This window comes from Ovis aries, chromosome X (genome assembly GCF_016772045.2).
Source record: "Ovis aries strain OAR_USU_Benz2616 breed Rambouillet chromosome X, ARS-UI_Ramb_v3.0, whole genome shotgun sequence".
NCBI lineage: Eukaryota > Metazoa > Chordata > Mammalia > Artiodactyla > Bovidae > Ovis > Ovis aries.
This window is the reverse complement of record NC_056080.1, coordinates 60,850,512-60,871,051: the sequence shown is the minus strand read 5'-3', so window position 1 is coordinate 60,871,051 and position 20,540 is coordinate 60,850,512. Positions and strand designations below refer to the sequence as shown.

General features: G+C 38.3%; 1 protein-coding gene across 42 annotated transcripts in view; it reads left to right on the top strand.

Annotated features, from left to right (window-relative positions):
• OPHN1 (oligophrenin 1) overlaps positions 1-20,540 on the top strand; it is a 716,686-nt gene that overhangs the window by 466,674 nt on the left and 229,472 nt on the right. For 32 of the 42 annotated variants that reach the window (XM_060407314.1, XM_060407309.1, XM_060407304.1 and 29 more), the window contains one exon: positions 770-875. The exons of the other annotated variants lie outside the window; for them this stretch is intronic. In XM_060407314.1, the coding sequence (XP_060263297.1) occupies positions 770-875 (106 nt within the window). The remainder of the gene's footprint in view (positions 1-769; positions 876-20,540) is intronic. 42 annotated transcript variants of the gene reach the window in all.

Below are 20,540 nucleotides of genomic sequence, written 5' to 3'. Positions count from 1 at the left end.
TTCAATTGTGTTGTGAATTACTACTCTTAATTTTTTAGTGCTGGCATCACAATGTTTAGATTATGAGACCAATGGTGAGACTGGAGGAATACATAGGAAATAAGGTATATATAATCACTCAAAAAGTTGGCAGCTGAAGAAGCATTCGAAGTTTTGGCTGAGGCCACTGTATGAGTATCCCTCCCTACCTCCATGTGACTCTTTTGCATTGTGCCTTGTATGGTATTGAGGAAAAAGATTCAGGGGATTTGTCCTCATAATGAATCTTTGTTGAGGCAAGAGAGCCTTGATTTTCACTCTGAGCTCTCTCAGTAATTTTCATAGGAACCTAGAGGCAGCAGCACACCTCCCAGTTCCACAAGGAAATTTGCTGGGCAAGCATTTCCAGCTGGAAGTTTACATGCAGGAAGAGCAACCTGCTGTATCTAGAATTCTGACTTGTTCTGATACAGTCTTCTCTTCTCTCTTCTGTTTTCTCTTCTCTCTTGTATATTATTCTCCTTTCTAGACTAATTTATTTGTTTTAAATCTATGTTTTTATCTTTTAGTCAGTCTCTCTCTTCCCCCTTCAGTGTCTTTGTTTCTTGGTCTCTTTCTGTCATTTTGTCCCTGTGTCTATATATCTCTCTTTTCATCTCTCAGACTTTCTTTGTGTCTCTGATTATCTCTGCATGTGCACATGCATGGGTGTGTGTATGTGTGTCTGTGCATGAGAATTTGCTTAATCCAGTTGCCCAGAAGGCAAAACTCTCTCTCTGTTCTCTCTCAGAGTCTGACAACCTGGATTATCGATTGGGAGCTATTCACTCCCTGGTATATAAGCTACCAGAAAAGAACCGAGAGATGTTGGAACTTCTTATAAGACACTTGGTCAAGTAAGTAACTTCTAGGTTTTCAGGAAGAGTTCCTGTTAGAAGAATGACCCACATGATAGCACTGCAGATAAACTTTCTTTAAGCTCATTAAGTCCCGACCCCCAATTACTTCATCCTAGGCAATCTGAGTGCTCGGTGAGAAACAAGATTTTGCCTTTACCCTTGTATGTATCTTATCCAGGTCATCATGCATCTTATTTGAGGGGTTTTCTCAGTTGCTTTGCTGTAAGATAAATCTGGTTTCAAATACCAGCTCTACCCTTTAGCTTTATAATCTTAGGAAAAGCTCTCTTAACCTCTGTTTGCTGCTGCTGCTATTGCTAATAAGTCACTTCAGTTGTGTGTGACTCTGTGCCACCCCATAGATGGCAGCCCACCAGGCTTCCCTGTCCCTGGGATTCTCCAGGCAAGAATACTGGAGTGGGTTGCCATTTCTTTCCCAATGCATGCAAGTGAAAAGTGAAAGTGAAGTCGCTCAGTCGTGTCTGACCTTCAGCGACCCCATGGACTGCAGCCTTCCAGGCTCCTCTGTCCATGGGATTTTCCATGCAAGAGTACTGGAGTTGGGTGCCATTGCCTTCTCCGAACCTCTGTTTGTTCATCTTTAAAATAAGAGTAGTATTGTTTGCCCCTTAAGACTGTTGTGTGGATTTGAATGAACACAGGTAAAGTGCCTGGGAAATAGGAAGTTCTCAAGGCATGGGAGTCATGATTATAGTCATCTTCTTTGCTTGGGTATGGCAGGTAGGAAGACAGCAGCATTTCAGAATAGATCTGGTGATAGGCTCTAAGTTGGGTGGGTATAAGGGGCATGTGTGCCCCACTGTGGTGCTTCCTGACCAGAGGGTTCAATGTTGTGAATAGAGATAAATTTACTTGACTCATCAATGTTCATCACAGCACTGTTTATAATAGCCAGGACATGGAAGCAACCTAGATGTCCATCAGCAGATGAATAGATAAGAAAGCTCTGGTACATATACACAATGGAGTATTATTCAGCCATTTAAAAGAATACATTTGAATCAGTTCTAATGAGGTGGATGAAACTGAAGCTGATTATACAGAGTGAAGTAGGCCAGAAAGAAAAACAGCAATACAGTATACTAACACATATATATGGAATTTAGAAAGATGGTATGATAACCTTGTATGTGAGACAGCAAAAGAGACACTGATGTATAGAACAGTCTTTTGGACTCTGTGGGAGAGGGAGAGGGTGGGATGATTTGGGAGAATGGCATTGAAACATGTATAATATCATGTAAGAAACAAATTGCCAGTCTAGGTTCGATGCAGGATACAGGATGCTTGGGGCTGGTGCACTGGGATGACCCAGAGAGATGGTATGGAGAGAGAGGTGGGAGCGGGGTTCAGGATTGGGAACTCATGTACACCCGTGGTGGATTCATGTTGATGTATGGCAAAACCAATACAGTATTATAAAGTAAAATAAAGTTAAAAAAAAAAAAGGCTGCTCTAAGGAAACAATATGGAACAGAAAAAAGTACTGTAGCCAGGAGTGAGCAAACCTGGGTTCCAGCATCAGTTCTGCTACTTGCTTTCTTGATGATCATTGACAGGTCACTCTTAAGACCCCTCCTACTGTGTTAAAAGGTAAATAAATGAGACAACAAGCTTAGAAAAATTGTGATGTATTCTAAGTCTATGTGACAAAATTAAGCTATCAGTACACTCATAAAAATGCATCTGGAAATCACTTCAAAAACAACATTTATATTTCCTCATTGTTTTTCATTCCTGTATAATGCCATATTGTTTGAATACACAATTATTTATACAAGTAGTCACTTATTGTTGGAGAATATCTCAAACACTAGGGGATAGGTGGTGAATAGGGTGGAAGGGATAGGCATGGATGCTAGACTCCCCTGAGTCTGCCTCCTTTTGACTTTTGTGCCATATTAATATTTTATGTATCCAAATAGTAAAGTTAAATCAAAAGGAAAATATTACAAACTCTGAAATGAAATGCAAAAAAAGCAAATTATTCCAAATATCAAATTCATAGCATACTAGTACAGAGAAAACAGTTATTTCATCAAACTTGTCAACACAGCTGCTAATTCATGCTAATAAAATATATTCTGAAAATAAGAAAAGCTGTGAAAAAGTTATAAGCATCACCCAATAGGATTATTAGTACTATTATTCATACAAGTTTTGCCAAGAGAATGGACTAGTTATAGCAAACACTCTCTTCCAACAACGTAAGAGACAACTACACATGGACATCATCAGATGGTCATTACTGAAATCAGATTGATTATAATCTTTGCAGCTGAAGATGGAAAAGCTCTATACAGTCAGCAAAAACAAGACCTGGGGCTAGCTGTGGCTCACATTCATGAACTCCTTATTGAAAAATTCAGACTAATATTGAAGAAAGTAGGGAAAACCACTAAGCCATGCAGGTATGAGATAAATAAAGTCCCTTATGATTATATAGTGGAAGTGAGAAATAGATTCAAGGGATTAGATCTGATAGACAGAGTGCCTGAAGAACTATGGATGATGGTTTGTAACATTGTACAGGAGATGGTGACCAAAACAATCCCCAAGAAAAAGAAATGCAACAAAGCAAAACAGTTGTCTGAGGAGGCCTCACAAATAGCTGAGAAAAGAAGAGAAACTAAAGGCAAAGGAGAAAAGAAAAGATATACCTATTTGAATGCAGAGTTCCAAGGACTAGCAAGGAAAGATAAGAAAGCCTTCTTAAGTGAAAAATGCAAAGAACTGGAGGAAATCAGCAGAATGGGAATTACTAGAGATCTCTTCGAGAATATTAGATGCCAAGGGAACATTTCATGCAGAGATGGGCACAGTAAACGACAGAAGCATTATGGACTTAACAGAAGCAGAAGGGATTAAGAAGAGGTGTGAAGAATACACAGAACTATACGAAAGAAGTCTTAATGACCCAGATAATCATGATGGTGTGATCACTCACCTAGAGCCCGATATCCTGGAATGTAAATTCAAGTGGGCCTTAGGAAGCATTACTACAAGCAAAGCTAGTGGAGGTGATGGAATTCAATCTAAGCTACTTCAAGTCCTAAAAGTTGATGCTGTTAAAGTGCTGTTCTCAATATGCCAACAAATTTGGAATACTTAGCAGTGGCCACAGGACTGAAAAAGGTAAGTTTTCACTCCAATCCCAAAGAAGGGCAATCCAAAAAAATGTTCAAGCTACTGCACAATTGTACTAATTTCACATGCTAGGAAGGTAATGCTCAAAATCCTTCAAGCTAGGCCTCAACAGTACATAAACCAAGAACTTCCCTATGTACATGCTGGATTTAGAAAAAGCAGAAGAACCAGAGATCAAATTGCTAACATCTGTCAGATCATAAAGAAAGCAAGGGAATTCCAGAAAAACATCTACTTTTGCTTCATTGACTACATGAAAGCATTTGACTGTGTGGATCACAACAAATTGTGGAAAATTCTGAAAGAGTTGGGAATACTATATCACCTTACCTGCCTCCTGATAAACTTGTATTTGATCAAGAAGCAACAGTTAGAATCAGACATGGAACAATGAACTGGTTCGAAATTGGGAAAGGAGAATGAAAATGCTGTACATTGTCAGCCTGCTTATTTCAGGTTATATGCAGAGTGTGTGAGTGTGTGCTCAGTAGCTTTAGTCTTGTCCAAATCTTTGTGACCCTATGGACTGTTGCCTGTCAGGCTCCTCTCTCCATGAGATTCTCCAGGCAAGAATACTGGAGTAGGTTGTTGGGCCCTCATCCAGGGGATCTTCCCCACCTAGGCATCAAACCTGAGTCTCCTGCATCTTCCACACTGCATCATGTGAAATGCAGGGCTGGATGAATCACAAGCTGGAATCAAGATTGCCAGGAGAAATATCAATAACCTCAGATATGCAGATGATACCACTTTAATTGCAGAAAGTGAAGAGGAACTAATGCACATCTGTATGAAGGTGAAAGAGGAGAGTGAAAAGCTGGCTTAAAACTCAACACTCAGAAAACCAAGATTATGGCATTCAGTCCCATCACTTCACAACAAATAGATGGGGAATAAATGGAAACAGTGACAGACTTCATTTTCTTGGGCTCCAAAGTCGCTGCAGATGGTGACTGCAGCCAGGAAATTAAAAGACAATTGCTCCTTGGAAGAAAAGCTATGACAAACCTAGACAGTATATTACAAAGCAGAGACATTACTTTGCCAACAAAGGTCCATCTAGTCAAACCTATGGTATTTCCAATAGCTATGTACAGATGTGAGAATTGGACCATAAAGACGGCCAAACACCAAAGAATTGATGCTTTTGTACTGTGATGTTGGAGAAGACTCTTGAGAGTCCCTTGGACTGCAAGGTGATCAAAGCAGTCAATCCTAAAGAAGTCAACCCTGAATATTCATTGGAAGGATCAATGCTGAAACTGAAGCTCCAAAACCTGATGGGAAGAGCTGACTCATTGGAAAAGACACTGATGCTGGGAAAGATTGAAAGCAGGAGGAGAAGGGGGTGACAGAGGATGAGACAGTTGAATGGCATCACTAACTCAATGGACATGAGTTTGAACAAACTCCAGGAGTTGGTGATGGACAAGGAGGCCTGGCATGCTGCAGTCCATGAGTTCGCACAAAGTTGGTCATGACTGAAGGACTGAGCAGCAACAACACTCTACATAAAAATAAGCTCAAAATGAATTAAAGACCTAAATATAAGACCTGATACTATGAGTCTTAGAGGGAAACGTAGATAAGCCATTCTTTGACATAAATTTTAGCCATTTTTTTTTATCTCTTTCCTAAGGCAAAGCAAACAAAAGCAAAAGAAAACTGGGACCTAATTAAACATAAAACCTTTCTAACAGCAAAGGAAACCATCAATGACATGAAAAGACATTCTATTGAATTGTAGAAAATATTAGTAAATGATATGACTAATAAGAGGTTAATATCTAAAATATACAATCAACTCATGCAACTAAATATCAAAAAAGTGAACAACCCGATTAAAAAACAGAAAAAGGAATAACATTTTTCCAGAGATGATATACGATGATCACCAGATGCATGAAAAGATGCTCAACACTAATAATAATCAAAGAAAGCAAATAAAATCACATTCAGATATCACCTCATGAACATGTCAGAATGACTATCATTAGTGGGGATTGGGAGATTGGGATTACTACTATGTGTAAAATAGATAGCTAATGAGAACCTACTATATTGCAAAGGGAACTCTACCCAGTGCTCCATGGTAATCTAAATGTGAAGAATATCTCCAAAAAAGTAGACATATTTATATGTATGTCTGGTACATTTTGCATCATAGCAGAAACTAACACCACATTGTAAAGCAACTATACTCCAAGAAAAATTAAAAAAAAAAAAAAGACAAGCCCATGCACCTATGGTAAATAAATCTATGACAAAGGAGACAAGACTACCTAATGTTGGAAAGAAGCTTTTCAACAACTGGTGCTAGGAAAACTGGATAACCACGTGTGAAAGAATATTTTAGATCATTCCTTTACTTCATACACATAAATAAGCTCAAAATGGATTTAAAGACCTAAATGTGTGACTAGACACTATAAAACTCCTAAAGGAAAGCATTGGCAGAACACTCTGACATAAATCACAGCAACATCTTTTTTGATACATCTCCTAGAATAATGGAAATAAAATTAAAAATAAATGGAACCTACTTAAAAGCTTTTGCACAGCAAAAGAAACAATAAACAAAATGAAAAGACAACCCACGTATTGGGAGAAAATATTTGCAAATTATGTGACCAATAAGAAATTAGTCTCCAAAACTTGCAAACAGCTTATGAGGCTTAATTGCATCAGAGCAAACAACCCAGTCAAAAAATGAGCAGAAGACCTAAATAGACATTTCTCCAAAGAGGGCATACAGATGGCCAATAGGCACATGAAAAGATATTCACTATCAGAGAAATACAAATCAATATTATAAAGAGATACCACCTTACTGCAATCAGAATGACTATCATCAAAAAATCCACAAAAAACAAATGCTGAAGAGAGTTTTGAGAGAAGGGAACCCTCCTACACTCTTAGTAGGAATGTAAATTGGTACAGTCTCTATGGAGAATAGTATGGAGGTTCCTTAAAGAACTAAAAATAGAGCTATCATATGACCCTGCAATCCCACTCCTGGGTATATATCTGGGAAAAATAAAAACATGATACATTCATCCCAATGTTCATCTTAGCACTGTTTACAGTAACCAAGATATGGAAGCAATGTAAATGTCCATCAACAAAGGAATGGATAAAGAAGAAGTGGTACATATATACAATAAAATATTACTCAGCCATCAAAAGAATGAAGGAATGTCATTTGCAGTAACATGAATGAACCTAGAGAGTGTCACACTGAGTAAGTTAGAGAAGGAGAAATATATGGCATCTCTTATATGTGGAATCTAAAAAGAAATGATGCAAATGAACTTAACTTACGAAACAGAAAGAGACTAACAGACTTAGAAAATGAACTTATGGTTGCCTGGGGGGAAGGGAGAGTTAGGGACTTTGGAACATCATATACACACTGCTATATTTAAACTGGATAACCAACAAAGACCTATTGATAGCACATGGAACTCTGCTCAATGTTATGTGCCAGCCTGGATGACAAGGGAGTGGGGTGTGGGGAAGAATGAATACAAGTATATGTATGGCTGAGTCCTTTTGATGTTCACCTGATACTGCCACAACATTCTTAATCAGCTATATAGGGTTAGTAGAAGGAAAGAAATCTTAAAAATTAGGGCAGAAATAAATGCAAAAGAAACAAAAGAGACCATAGCAAAAATCAACAAAGCCAAAAGCTGGTTCTTTGAGAAGTTAAATAAAATTGATAAACCGTTAGCCAGACTCACCAAGAAACAAAGGGAGAAAAATAAAATCAACAAAATTAGAAATGAACATGGAGAAATCACAACAGACAACACAGAAATACAAATCATAAGAGACTACTATCAGCAACCATATGCCAATAAAATGGACAACTTGGAAGAAATGGACAAATTCTTAGAAAAGTATAACTTTCCAAAACGGAACCAGGAAGAAATAGAAAATCTTAACCCATCACAAACACAGAAATCGAAACTGTAATGAGAAATCTTCCAGCAAACAAAAGCCCAGGACCAGATGGCTTCACAGCTGAATTATATCAAAAATTTAGAGAAGAGCTAATACCTCTCCTACTCAAACTCTTCCAGAAAATTGCAGAAGAGGTAAACTTCCAAACTCATTCCATGAGGCCACCATCACCCTAATACCAAAACCAGACAAACATGCCACAAAAAAAAAGAAAATTACAGGCCAATATCACTGGTGAACATAAATGAAACATCCTTAACAAAATTCTAGCAAACAGAACCCAACAACATATTAAAAAGATCATACATCATGACCAAGTGGGCTTTATCCCTGGGATGCAAGGATTCTTTAATATCTGCAAATCAATCAATATGATACCACATTAACAAATTGAAAGATAAAAGTCATAGATGCAGAGAAAGCCTTTGACAAAATTCAACATCCATTTATGACAAAAACCCTCCAGAAAGCAAGCATGGAAGGAACATACTTCAACATAATAAAATCCATATATGATAAACCCACAGCAAACATGATCCTCAATGATGAAAAATTGAAAGCATTTCCCCTAAAGTCAGGAACAAGACAAGGGTGCCCACTCTCATCACTACTATTCAACATAGTTTTGGAAGTTTTAGCCACAGCAATCAGAGCAGAAAAAGAAATAAAACAATCCAACTTGGAAAAGAAGAAGTAAAACTCTCACTGTTTGCAGATGACATGATCCTCTACATAGAAAACCCTAAAGACTCCACCAGAAAATTACTTGAGCTAATCAGTGAATATAGTAAAGTTGCAAGATATAAAATTAACACAGAGAGATCCCTTGCATTCCTATACACTAACAATGAGAAAACAGAAAGAGAAATTAAGGAAACAATTCCATTCACCATTGCAGTGAAAATAAGAAAATACTTAGGAATAAATTGACCTAAAGAAAAAAAGACCTATATATAGAAAACTACAAAACACTGATGAAAGAATTCAAAGAGGACACAAATGGATGGAGAAATATACCATGTTCATGTATTTGAAGAATCAGTATAGTGAAAATGAGTATACTACCCTAAGCAATCTATAGATTCAATGCAATCCCTATCAAGCTACTAATGGTATTTTTCAGAGAACTAGAACAAATAATTTCACAATTTATATGGAAATATACCCAATACAAAACAAAAAGTTTAACGTTTGGGGGGGGGAAACATAGACAACAGCAACTTTTTTATGTTGGGAAAGGTAAGCACATAAGCACAAAGTGCTGTGCAGTATTTTAAGTAAAAGATACTCATTGCAAAAGCAAGGGTGTAAGGGTGAGTAAGAGGAAACTAAATTTTAATTGATAGCTCAGAAAAGTATTAATTTTATAATATGTTTTGAATCAGTAAAATGTGACACAGTTTAACCTGCTACACTTTTCATACAGAGCATTTGGCAGAATTTAAAAATCAAAATCCAGCTTTTATGGAAAAAATAAATAAGACTTTGGATATGAATGTATGCTTAATGTCACCAATTATTTTTGAGGAGAATTAATAAAAAGGAATTCCATAGGGATGCTCCAGTTCCTGCATGATTTGTAACTTTCTCCAAGTTCAACAGTGTATCATAAGGATAAGTGGAAACATCCTGGATCTAAGGGATGGTTTTTTTTCTTTCTTTATTTATTTTTTGGATTGAAGGATAACTACAATATTGTGTTGGTTTCTGCCATACATCAACATGGATCAACCATAGGTATACATATGTCCCCTCCCTCTTAAGACTTCCTCCCGCCCCATCCTATCTCTCTAGGTGGTTATAGAGCCCTGGTTTGAGTTCCCTGAGTCATACAGCAAATTCCCAGTGGCTATCTATTTTATATATGGCAGTGTATATGTTTCCATGCTACTCTCTCCATTCATCCCACCCTGTCCTTTCTACCATGTAGAAAGTGTGTCCATAAGTCTGTTCTCTATGTCTGCATCTCCATTGCTATGCTGCAAATAGGTTCGTCAGTATAATCTTTCTAGATTCCATATATATGTGTTAATATACAATATTTGTTTTTCTTCTTCTGCCTTACTTCACTCTATTATAAGTTTTAGGTTCATCCACCTCATTAGCACCGACTCAAATTCATTCCTTTTTATAGCTGAGTAACATGACATTGCATATATATACCACAGCTTCTTTATCCATTCCTCAGTCGATGAACATCTAGGTTGCTTCCATGTCCTAGTTATTGTAAATAGTGCTGCAGTGAACATGGGGTTGTTGTTGTTCAGTTGCTAAGTCATGTCTGACTCTTTGTGACCTCATAAACTGCAGCATGCCAGCCTTCCCTGTCCTTCACCATCTCCTGGAGTCTGCTCAAACTCATGTCCATTGAATCAGTGATGCCATCCAACCATCTCATCCTCTGTCACCCCCTTCTCCTCTTGCCCTCAATCTTTCTGAGCATATGGTCTTTTCCAATGCACCACCTCTTCCCATCTGGTCGCCAAAGTATTGGAGCTTCAGCTTCAGCATCAGTCCTTCCAATGAATATTCAGGGTTGATTTCTTTAGGATTGACTACTTTGATCACCTTGCTGTCCAAGAAACTCTTAAGAGTCTTCTCCAGTGTTCATAACCATGTCAATTACAAATGCCAAGATGTGGAAGCAACCTAAGTATCCATCAACAGATGAATTGATAAAGCAGCCATGGTATATATATGTACAATGAAATACAACTAAGCCACAAGAGGAATGAAATTTTGTCATCTGCAACAACATGGATCGACTTGGAGGGTATTATGCTAAGTGAAATAAGTCAGATAGAGAAAGACAAATACTCCTTGTTATCATTTATATGTGGAATCTAAAAAAGTTAAATGGATGTACATAGCAAAGCCACAATAGACTCACAGATATAGAAAACAAACTAGTGGTTACCAGTGGGTAGAGGGAAAGGGGGAAGGGTAAGATAGTGGTAGGGGACTAAAGTACAAAGTGTATGCTTACTAAGTCACTTCAGTCCTGGCAATCTCGACGTGACCCTATGGACTGTAGTCCCCCAGGGTCCTCTGCCCATTGGAATTTTCCAGACAAAATACTGGAGTGGGTTGCCAAGCCCTCCTCCAGGGGATCTTCCTGACCCAGGGATCGAACCTGCCTCTCATGTCTCCTGCACTGGCAGGCAGGTTCTTTACCAGTAGCACCACCTGGGAAATGCTATACAAAGTAGTGTGTATAAAATTAAGCTACAAGGATATATTCTACAGCACAGGAAATATAGCTAATATTTTATAACTTTGAATGGAGTATAATCTATAAAGATATTGAATCACTGTATTGTATTCCTGAAACTAATATTGTAAATTAACTATACTTTAAAAGAAAAACTACTAGTTTGCAACCTCAGTGCCCTGTTTCAGGCATAGATCAATACCACTGGGTAAAAGATTTTTCAGGAACAAGATATGCATAAAGTTTCAAAGTGTTATCCACAGATTACTTACTAATTACAAATGAAAAACTTTATCTTTACAATGAAGTTATCTGGCAAACACTGCCTTAATTAATTGATCAAATTTAGCATCACTGATAATAATACAAACTGACCTTCTGATGGGATATGGTAAGACGTATACAACATAAACAAATATTTTTGCCAAGAATGTTTCAGTTCAGTTCAGTCGCTCAGTCGTGTCCGACTCTTTGTGACCCCATGAATCGCAGCAGGCCAGGCCTCCCTGTCCATCACCAACTCCTGGAGTTCACTCAGACTCACATCCATCGAGTCAGTGATGCCATCCAGCCATCTCATCCTCTGTTGCCCCCTTCTCCTCCTGCCCCCAATCTTTCTGAGCATAGGGTCTTTTCCAATGCACCACCTCTTCCCATCTGGTCACCAAAGTATTGGAGCTTCAGCTTCAGCATCAGTTCTTCCAATGAAATTTCAGGGTTGATTTCCTTTGCGGTTGACTGGTTTGATCACCTTGCAGTCCAAGGGACTCACAAGAGTCTTCTCTCCAGGACCACAGTTTGAAAACATCAGTTCTTCAGCACTCAGCCTTCTTTATGATCCAACTGTCACCTCTGTACATGACTACTGGAAAAATCATAGTTTGACTATATGGACCTTTGTGGGCAAAGTGATATCACTGCTTTTTAAAATGCTGTCTAAGTTTGTCATAGTTTTACTTACAAGGAGCAAGTGTCTTTTAATTTCTTGGCTGTAGTCATCATCCACAGTTGATTTTGGAGCCCACGAAAATAAAGTCTGTCACTATTTCCATTTTTTCCCCTTCTATTTGCCATGAAGTGATGGGACCAGATGCTATGATCTTAGTTTTTGAATGTTGAGTTTTAAACCAACTTTTTCATTCTCCTCTTTTATCCTAATCAAGAGGCTATTTAGTTCCTCTTCATTTTCTGCCACAGAGTGGTATCATCTGCATATCTGACGTTGTTGATATTTCTCCTGGCAATCTTAATTCCAGCTTGTGTTTCATCCAGCCCAGTATTTTGCATGATGTATTCTGCATAGAAGTTAAATAAGCAAGGTGTCAATATACAGCCTTGACATATTCCTTTCCCAAATTTGAACCAGTCCTTTGTTTCCTCTCTGGTTCTAACAGTTGCTTCTTGACTCACATATAGGTTTCTCAGGAGGCAGGTAAGGTAGTCTTGTATTCCCATCTCTTTAAGAGTTTTCCACAGTTTGTTGTGATCCACACAATTAAAGGATTTAGAATAGTCAACGAAGCAGAAGTAGACGTTTTTCTGGAATTTCTTTGTTTTTTCTATGATCTAGTGGATATTGGCAATATGATCTCTGGTTCCTTTGCCTTTTCTAAATCCAGCTCACATATCTAAAATTTCTCAGGTCACATACTGTTGAAACCAATAACCTGCTAGTATGTGAAATAAGCACAATTGTATGGTTGTTTGAACATCTTGTGGCATTTCCCTTCTTTTGATTTGAATTAAAACTGACCTTTTCCAGTCCTGTGGCCACTGCTGAGTTTTCCAAATTTGTTGGCATATTGAGTGCAGCACTTCAACAGCTTCATCTTTTAGGATTTGAAATAGCTCCACTGGAATTCTGTCACTTCCACTAGCTTTGTTCATAGTAATGCTTCCTAAGGCCCACTTGATTTTATACTCAAGGATGTCTGGCTCTAGGTGAGTGATCCCACCATCATGGTTATCTGTGTCATTAAGACCTTTTTTGTATAGTTCTGTGTATTCTTGCCACCTCTTCATCTCTTCTGCTTCTGTTATGCACCTGTCCTAGAGTGTGCAAAAAAACTAACAAATACATATATTAAATTCCTTCCATTATTAGGAGCCCTTATCTTTTTCAGATTGTAACATGAATTTTGGCTCCCTCTTAGAAACAATGGCTTCTTAAAATCACTGTTATCAGGTGGCAGTTTTTATGTAATTGTCATAACTTCTACATGCATGAACATGGTCATTGCTGCTCATGTTATAGTCATTTTAGTTAAATTGTATTCATTGTTGAATTTATTTTCTATTTAAAATGTCTTCAGAAGCATAATGAGTTGACAGTGAATTTTTTTTCTTTCTTAGTAGTACACAATACAATAATGATGTCATTGCAATTAATGATATTGGTGAAATTCAGGACATTTCACTGGCTATGTGTAAGTATTTAAAGTAAATTATGGATAACATAACACCAGTATAACACCAGTGGAAGAAACCAAAGCTGTCTACACATGGATGGTAATGTTAGCAAAAGCTCAGCTTCTCTGTATACTGTTTTGAATCTAATCTTGGTGACAGTTTCTGGGTGAAGTAGAAAAGAATGGCTTTATTATTTTGCCAGGCAAAGGGGGACACAGCAGGTTCCTGCTTCAAAAAAAAAAAAAAAAAAAAAAACTGCCTGTCACAACCCCAGAGGATTTGATAAAGGGTTTTATAACAATGGTTCAAGGATAAGGTCTCTGACAAGATTAGGGTGTGAGCAGGGCTTGTGCTCCTTTGATCTCATCTCAAGTGGTTGGTCTTCTAATCTTTTTGTTTTGTTTTCTCTTTCTTTTTGAATTATGAAATTATGATAACACATTTACAGAAGACTTAGAAAATACAGAACAAAGTTACATATAGTTCCACTATATATTACAATTATTTTTTCAGTAGATAAATTAAGATTTTTAGTTGGAGTTTCAATATAAAACTCTTAAAATTAATAGAATAAATATACAGAGGAGTAGAAGGATATAGAAGACCTGAAAAGCACCATGAACCAATTCAACTTAATTAAGATTTATACAGTTTTCACACAACAGTAGAATAAAGTTCTATTCCAAAATGGCAACCCACTCCAGTGTTCTTGCCTGGAGAATCCCAGGGATGGCGGAGCCTGGTGGGCTGCCATCTAGGGGGTTGCACAGAATCAGACGCAACTGAAGCAACTTAGCAGCAGCAGCAAGTTCCTACAGACTGTAAACTTCTAATCTTGATGAGCTTCTCTGGTCTCTTTAATCTTGTCTCAGGTAGTTACTTGGCTGATCCTCACTTGATTAGCAATTGTTCAAATCTGCCCTTTGGATGCAAGGAAAGTCATGAAGGCTGGAATTTGTCTATAAGTAATGGGTGACAAAAAAAGGCCTCCATGCCTGGGAGCCCCACAGGGCCCTGCTTGGTTTCAGGGACTGCTCACTTAGTGACAGACACTGACTCAATCTCATTCATTTAAAAACTATATTATTCAAGACTTTAGGTATATGCAATATTTAATACTGATATGTTGTTGTTGAGTATTTAATATTCAAACATAAAAAACAGAAGGAATAGTAAAAGGAACTCTCTCGTATGCCTACTACCCAGATTCAACAATTATCAACATGTAGCAAATCTTGTTTCATTTATATCCCTATTATTTATTATTTTCCCCTCTATTTTATTTTGAAGGAAGTCTAAGACATTATATTACTTTATCCATAAATATTTCAGTATGTATATTTTAAATTAAAGTTCTTTGTACTTATAAATGTGATATAATTTATCATATCTTAAAAAATTGTTAACAATTACTTAATATTAAATATTCTGTGATCAATTTTCCAGTAGTCTCAAATTTGTTATATGTTTTTCTTTGAATCAGGGTCCAAATAGTATCCACACATAGAAATATTTTCTAATATATATTTTTTAATTCTCTTAATCTCTAGCGGAAATCAGCAAAACGTTTTCTGGAAAGGATTAGATAATGCATATTGAAGGTTTTGTGAGGTATATGGACTTCCTCCAAGCTACTTAGTTCTACCATTGTAATATAAACAGCCATTAAAATATGTGGATGAATACACAAAACAATTCTCCAGTGAAACTTTACCTACAAAAACATTGGATTTGGCTGAAGGGCCACAGTTTGGTGATTCCTTATCTATAGCAGTGGTTCTCAAACTTTTGTGTGTATCAGAATCACGTGTGTGTGTATTAGTCACTTAATCCAACTCTTTGCAACCCCATGGACTCAGGCCTGCCAGGCTTCTCCGTCCAGCCATTGCCTTCTCCGTCCAGCCATTGCCTTCTCCAGAGGATCTTCCCAAGCCAGGGATTAAACTCTGGTCTCCTGAATTGCAGGCAGATTCTTTTACCATCTGAGACACCAGGGAAGCCCATCAGAATCACTTGGAGGGCTAATAAAGAACATAGAGGCCAAGGTTTAATAGGATAGTCTCCATGATTTTTTTGTCATGTTCCTAATCTATAAGTTCCTTCTTTTGAATGAAATTATTTATTTATTTTTGGCTGCCCTGGGTCTTTTTTGCTACATGCAATCTTTCGCTAGTTGCAGCAAACGGGGGCTTCTCTCTAGTCATAGTACATAGACTTCTCATTGTGGTGGCTTGTCACAGAACACAAGCTCCAGAGTGAATGGCTTTCTGTAGTTATGAAGCAGGTGAAATCTTCCTGGACTAAGAAATGAACCATGCCCATATGTCCTCTGCATTGGCAGATTCTTTACTGCTGTGTTTCAAGAGAGTGAGTTGTGAGTGGATGGTCATGTCCCACGCCTCAGGCAAGTCCCTGAGATGGCCACCAAGTGCAGATTCTTGGCTTTGCACAGGAAAGAATTCAAGAGTGAGCCATAATAAAGAAAAAGAAAGTTTATTCAGGGAGATACACACTCCATAGACCCATAGACAGAGTGTGGGCCATCTTAGAAGGCAAGAGGCAAGAGAGAGAAAGCACAGGGTTGACAGTTTTTATAGGACTGGGTAATTTATAGGCTAATGAGTGGGAGGATTTTTCCAGCTATTTGGGGGAAGAGGTGGGGATATCAGGGAGTTGGGCTCTGCCCACTTTTTGAACTTTCATGGTCAGCCTCAGGACTGTCATGGTGCCTGTAGTGTGTCATTTAGCTTGCTAGTGTATTACAGTGGGGCTTCCCAGGTAGCTCAGTGGTAAAGAATATGCCTGCCAATAAAGTAGATGTGGGTTCAATCCCAGGGTCAGGTTCGATCCCTGGAGGAGGAAATGGTAACCCATATCAGTTTTCTTGCCTGAAAAATCCCATGGACAGAGGAGCCTGGTGGACTACAGTCCATAGGCTCACAAAGAATCAGACGTGACTGAGTGACTGAGCACACATGTATGACAATGAGCATATACTAAAGTTCATGAATTTGGGTAAACTCCAGGAGCTGGTGGTGGACAGGGAGGCCTGATGTGCTGCGATTCATGGGGTTGCAAAGAGTCGGACACTACTGAGCGACTGAATTGAACTGAACTGATACTAAGGCTCAAGTTCTAGTGGAGGCCGACTTCCCACCATCTTGGACATACTTAGTTCTAGCCAGTCTGCAGTGTCTTTGGGCAATGTCATTCCTTCCTGCCCCATTCCTGTCTCCACTGGACCACTTTTGTTTTTGAGTCACTAAGTGGTGTCCGACATTTTTGTGAACCCATGGATTATAACTATCCATGTTTCTCTGTCCATGGAATTCTCCAGGCAAGAATACTGGGGTGGGTTTCCATTTCTTTCTCCAGGGGATCTTCCTGACCCAGGGATCAAACCAGAGTTTCCTCCATTGCCAGGAAAAGTGTTTACCACTAAGCCACCAAGGAAACCCTCAGTTCAGTTCAGTAGAGTCACTCAGTCGTGTCCGACTCTTTGTGACCCTATGAACTTCAGCACACCAGGCCTCCCTGTCCATCACCAACTCCCGGAGTCCACCCAGACCCATGTCTATTGAGTCGATGATGCCATCCAGCCATCTTATCCTCTGTTGTCCCCTTCTCCTCCCACTCTCAATCATTCCAAGCATCAGTTCAGTTCAGTTCAGTTTAGTGGCTCAGTTCTGTCTGACTTTTTGCGACCCCATGAATTGCAGCACGCCAGGCCTCCTTGTCCATCACCAACTCCTGGAGTTCAATCAAACTCATGTCCATCGAGTCGGTGATGCCATCCAGCCATCTCATCCTCTGTTGTCCCCTTCTGCTTCTGCCCCCAATCCCTCCCAGCATCAGAGTCTTTTCCAGTGAGTCAACTCTTCACATCACGTGGCCAAAGTATTGGAATTTCAGCTTTAGAATCATTACTTCCAAAGAACACCCAGAGCTGATCTCCTTTAGGATGGACTGGTTGGATCTCCTTGCAGTCCAAGGGACTCTCAAGAGTCTTCTCCAACACCACAGTTCAAAAGCATCAATTCTTCGGCACTCAGCTTTCTTCACAGTCCAACTCTCACATCCATACATGACCACTGATAGCCTGGACTAGACGGACTTTTATTGGCAAAGTAATGTCTCTGCTTTTCAATATGCTATCTAGGTTGGTCATAATTTTCCTTCCAAAGAGTAAGTGTCTTTTAATTTCATGGCTGCAATCACCATCTGTAGTGATTTTGGAGCCCAGAAAAATAAAGACTGACACTGTTTCCACTGTTTCCCCATCTATTTCCAATGAAGTGATGGGACTGGATGCCATCATCTTTGTTTTCTGAATGTTTAGCTGTAGGGCAACTTTTTCACTCTCATCTTTCACTTTCATCACAGGCTTTTTAGTTCCTTTTCACTTTCTGCCATAAGGGTGGTGTCCTCTGCATATCTGAGGTTATTGATATTTCTCCCAGCAATCCTGATTCCAGCTTGTGCTTCCTCCAGCCCAACGTTTCTCATGATGTACTCTGCATGTAAGTTAGATAAGCAGGGTGACAATATACAGCCTTGATGTACTCCTTTTCCTATTTGGAACCAGTCTGTTACTCCATGTCAAGTTCTAAATGTTGCTTCCTGACCTGCAAACATATTTCTCAGGAGGCAGGTCAGGTGGTCTGGTATTCCCATCTCTTTCAGAAATTTCCACAGTTTATTGTGATCCACATAGTCAAAGGCTTTAGCATAGCCAATAAAGCAGAAATAGATGTTCTTCTGGAACTCTCTTGTTTTTTCAATGATCCAGAGGATGTCGGCAATTTGATCTCTGGTTCCACTGCTTTTTCTAAAACCAGCTTGAACAGCTGGAAGTTATTGGTTCACATATTGTTGAAGCCTGGCTTGGAGAATTTTAAGCATCACTTTACTCGCGTGTGAGATGAGTGCAATTGTGCAGTAGTTTGAGCATTCTTTGGCATTGCCTTTCTTTGGGATTGGAATGAAAACTGACCTTTTCCAGTCCTGTGGCTATTGCTGAGTTTTCCAAATTTGCTGGCATATTGGGTGCAGCACTTTCACAGCATCATCTTTCAGGATTTGAAATAGCTTAACTGGAGTTCCATCAACTCCACTAGCTTTGTTTGTAGTGATGCTTCTTAAGGCCCACTTGACTTCACATTCCAAGATATTTGGCTCTAGGTGAGTGACCACACCATGGTGATTTCTGGGTCCTGAAGATATTTTATGTACATTCCTTCTGTGTATTGTTTTTTTTTCTTTTTCTTTTCCTTTTTTATTTATTTAACTTTATTTATTACTATTATTATTTTTTACTTTACAATATTGTATTGATTTTGCCACACATCAACATGAATCCGCCACACCACCTCTTCTTAATATCTTCTGCTTCTGTTTGGTCCCTACCATTTCTGTCCTTTATTGAGCCCATCAGAAGTACTATTAGTTCCTTCTTCATCTTTTTTCTTTTTTCTTATAACTTATTTGTTAAATAAAGCAGGTAGTTTGTTCTTTAGTTTACCATAGTTGAATCAAAAGGCTTGCTCTGATTCAAGTTCTTTTTATTTCTTTTTTGCGAAATTTGAGTTGTTGTTGTTGTTGTTGTTATTTTGGATTTTCTTTGAGAGGGTGTTTCAAGTAAGGGGGCAAACATACTTAATAAATGGTTCTGTGTTCTTCCAACAGTAGACACATAATGTGTGACTGTCTTTTTTCTAATTATTTTCCAGAGAGGATGCTCATAGAGTCACTGAATGGCAGAGCCAAAAGGCTTTTTAGATTACACAATAATCTTATTTTAGATGTGAGGGAACAGATACTTAGGGATAGAAAAATATATGCCCAAAGTCATATAACACGTTATTGATGGAACCAGTTTAATGAACTTATTTAGGTTTTGCTTTTATTTTTTCATGTTTGTTGAGGTTTAATTGACAAATAAAGTTGTATAACTTATATACCATAATGACATTTGGTATATCTATATTCTGTGAAATAATTGCCATAATAAAGCTAATTAGATGCCAGTTTGATCCCTGGCTTGTTTGATCCCTTGGAGAAAGAAATGACCACCCACTCCAGTATTCTTGCTTGGGAAATTCCATGGACAAAACAGCCTGGCAGGCTATAATCCATGGGGCTGCAAAAGAGTTGGACACAACTTAGTGACTAAATAACAACATCACCTCATATAGTTACCATTTTCTTTCTTCCTCTCTTCCTTCCATCCTTCCTTCCTTCCTCGCTTTTTCTTTTTCTTTCTTTTTAGTAAGAACACTTATGATATACCCTGTTAGTAAATTTCAAGAGGAAAATGCAATATTGTTAACTACATTCATATTGATATATATTAGATCTCCAAACTTACTCATCTTATGTACCTGAAACTTTGTACCTCTTGACCAATATCACCCCATTTTTCCACCACTCTCCTCAGTCTCTGGCAACTACCATCATTTCACTCTCTGTGTCCAGCTTATTTCACTTAACATAGTGTCCTCCATGTTGATCCATGTTATTGCAAATGGCAGGATTTCCTTCTTTTGAAAGGTGTATTGATAAACCATTTTATGTATACCCTTATCTGTTTGTCCATCTAAAGACACAGGCTATTGTGACTAATGCTGCAATGAACATAGGAATACAGATATTCTCTTTGAAATTTTGATTTCATTTCCTTTGGATATGTACCTAGAACTGGGATTATTGGATAATAAAGTAGGAATTTTGATTAGATGGTTTGGATCAGAGGTTATAAATTAAAATGTCTATAAAAACAAAACTTATAACCTCTTATCTAAACCATTCAATCAAAGTTATTTTTTCCTAAACTTGAGGCTTCTTAAGTGCTATGATTAGTCACTCAGTCATGTCCAACTCTTTTGCAACCCCATGGACTGTAGCCCACC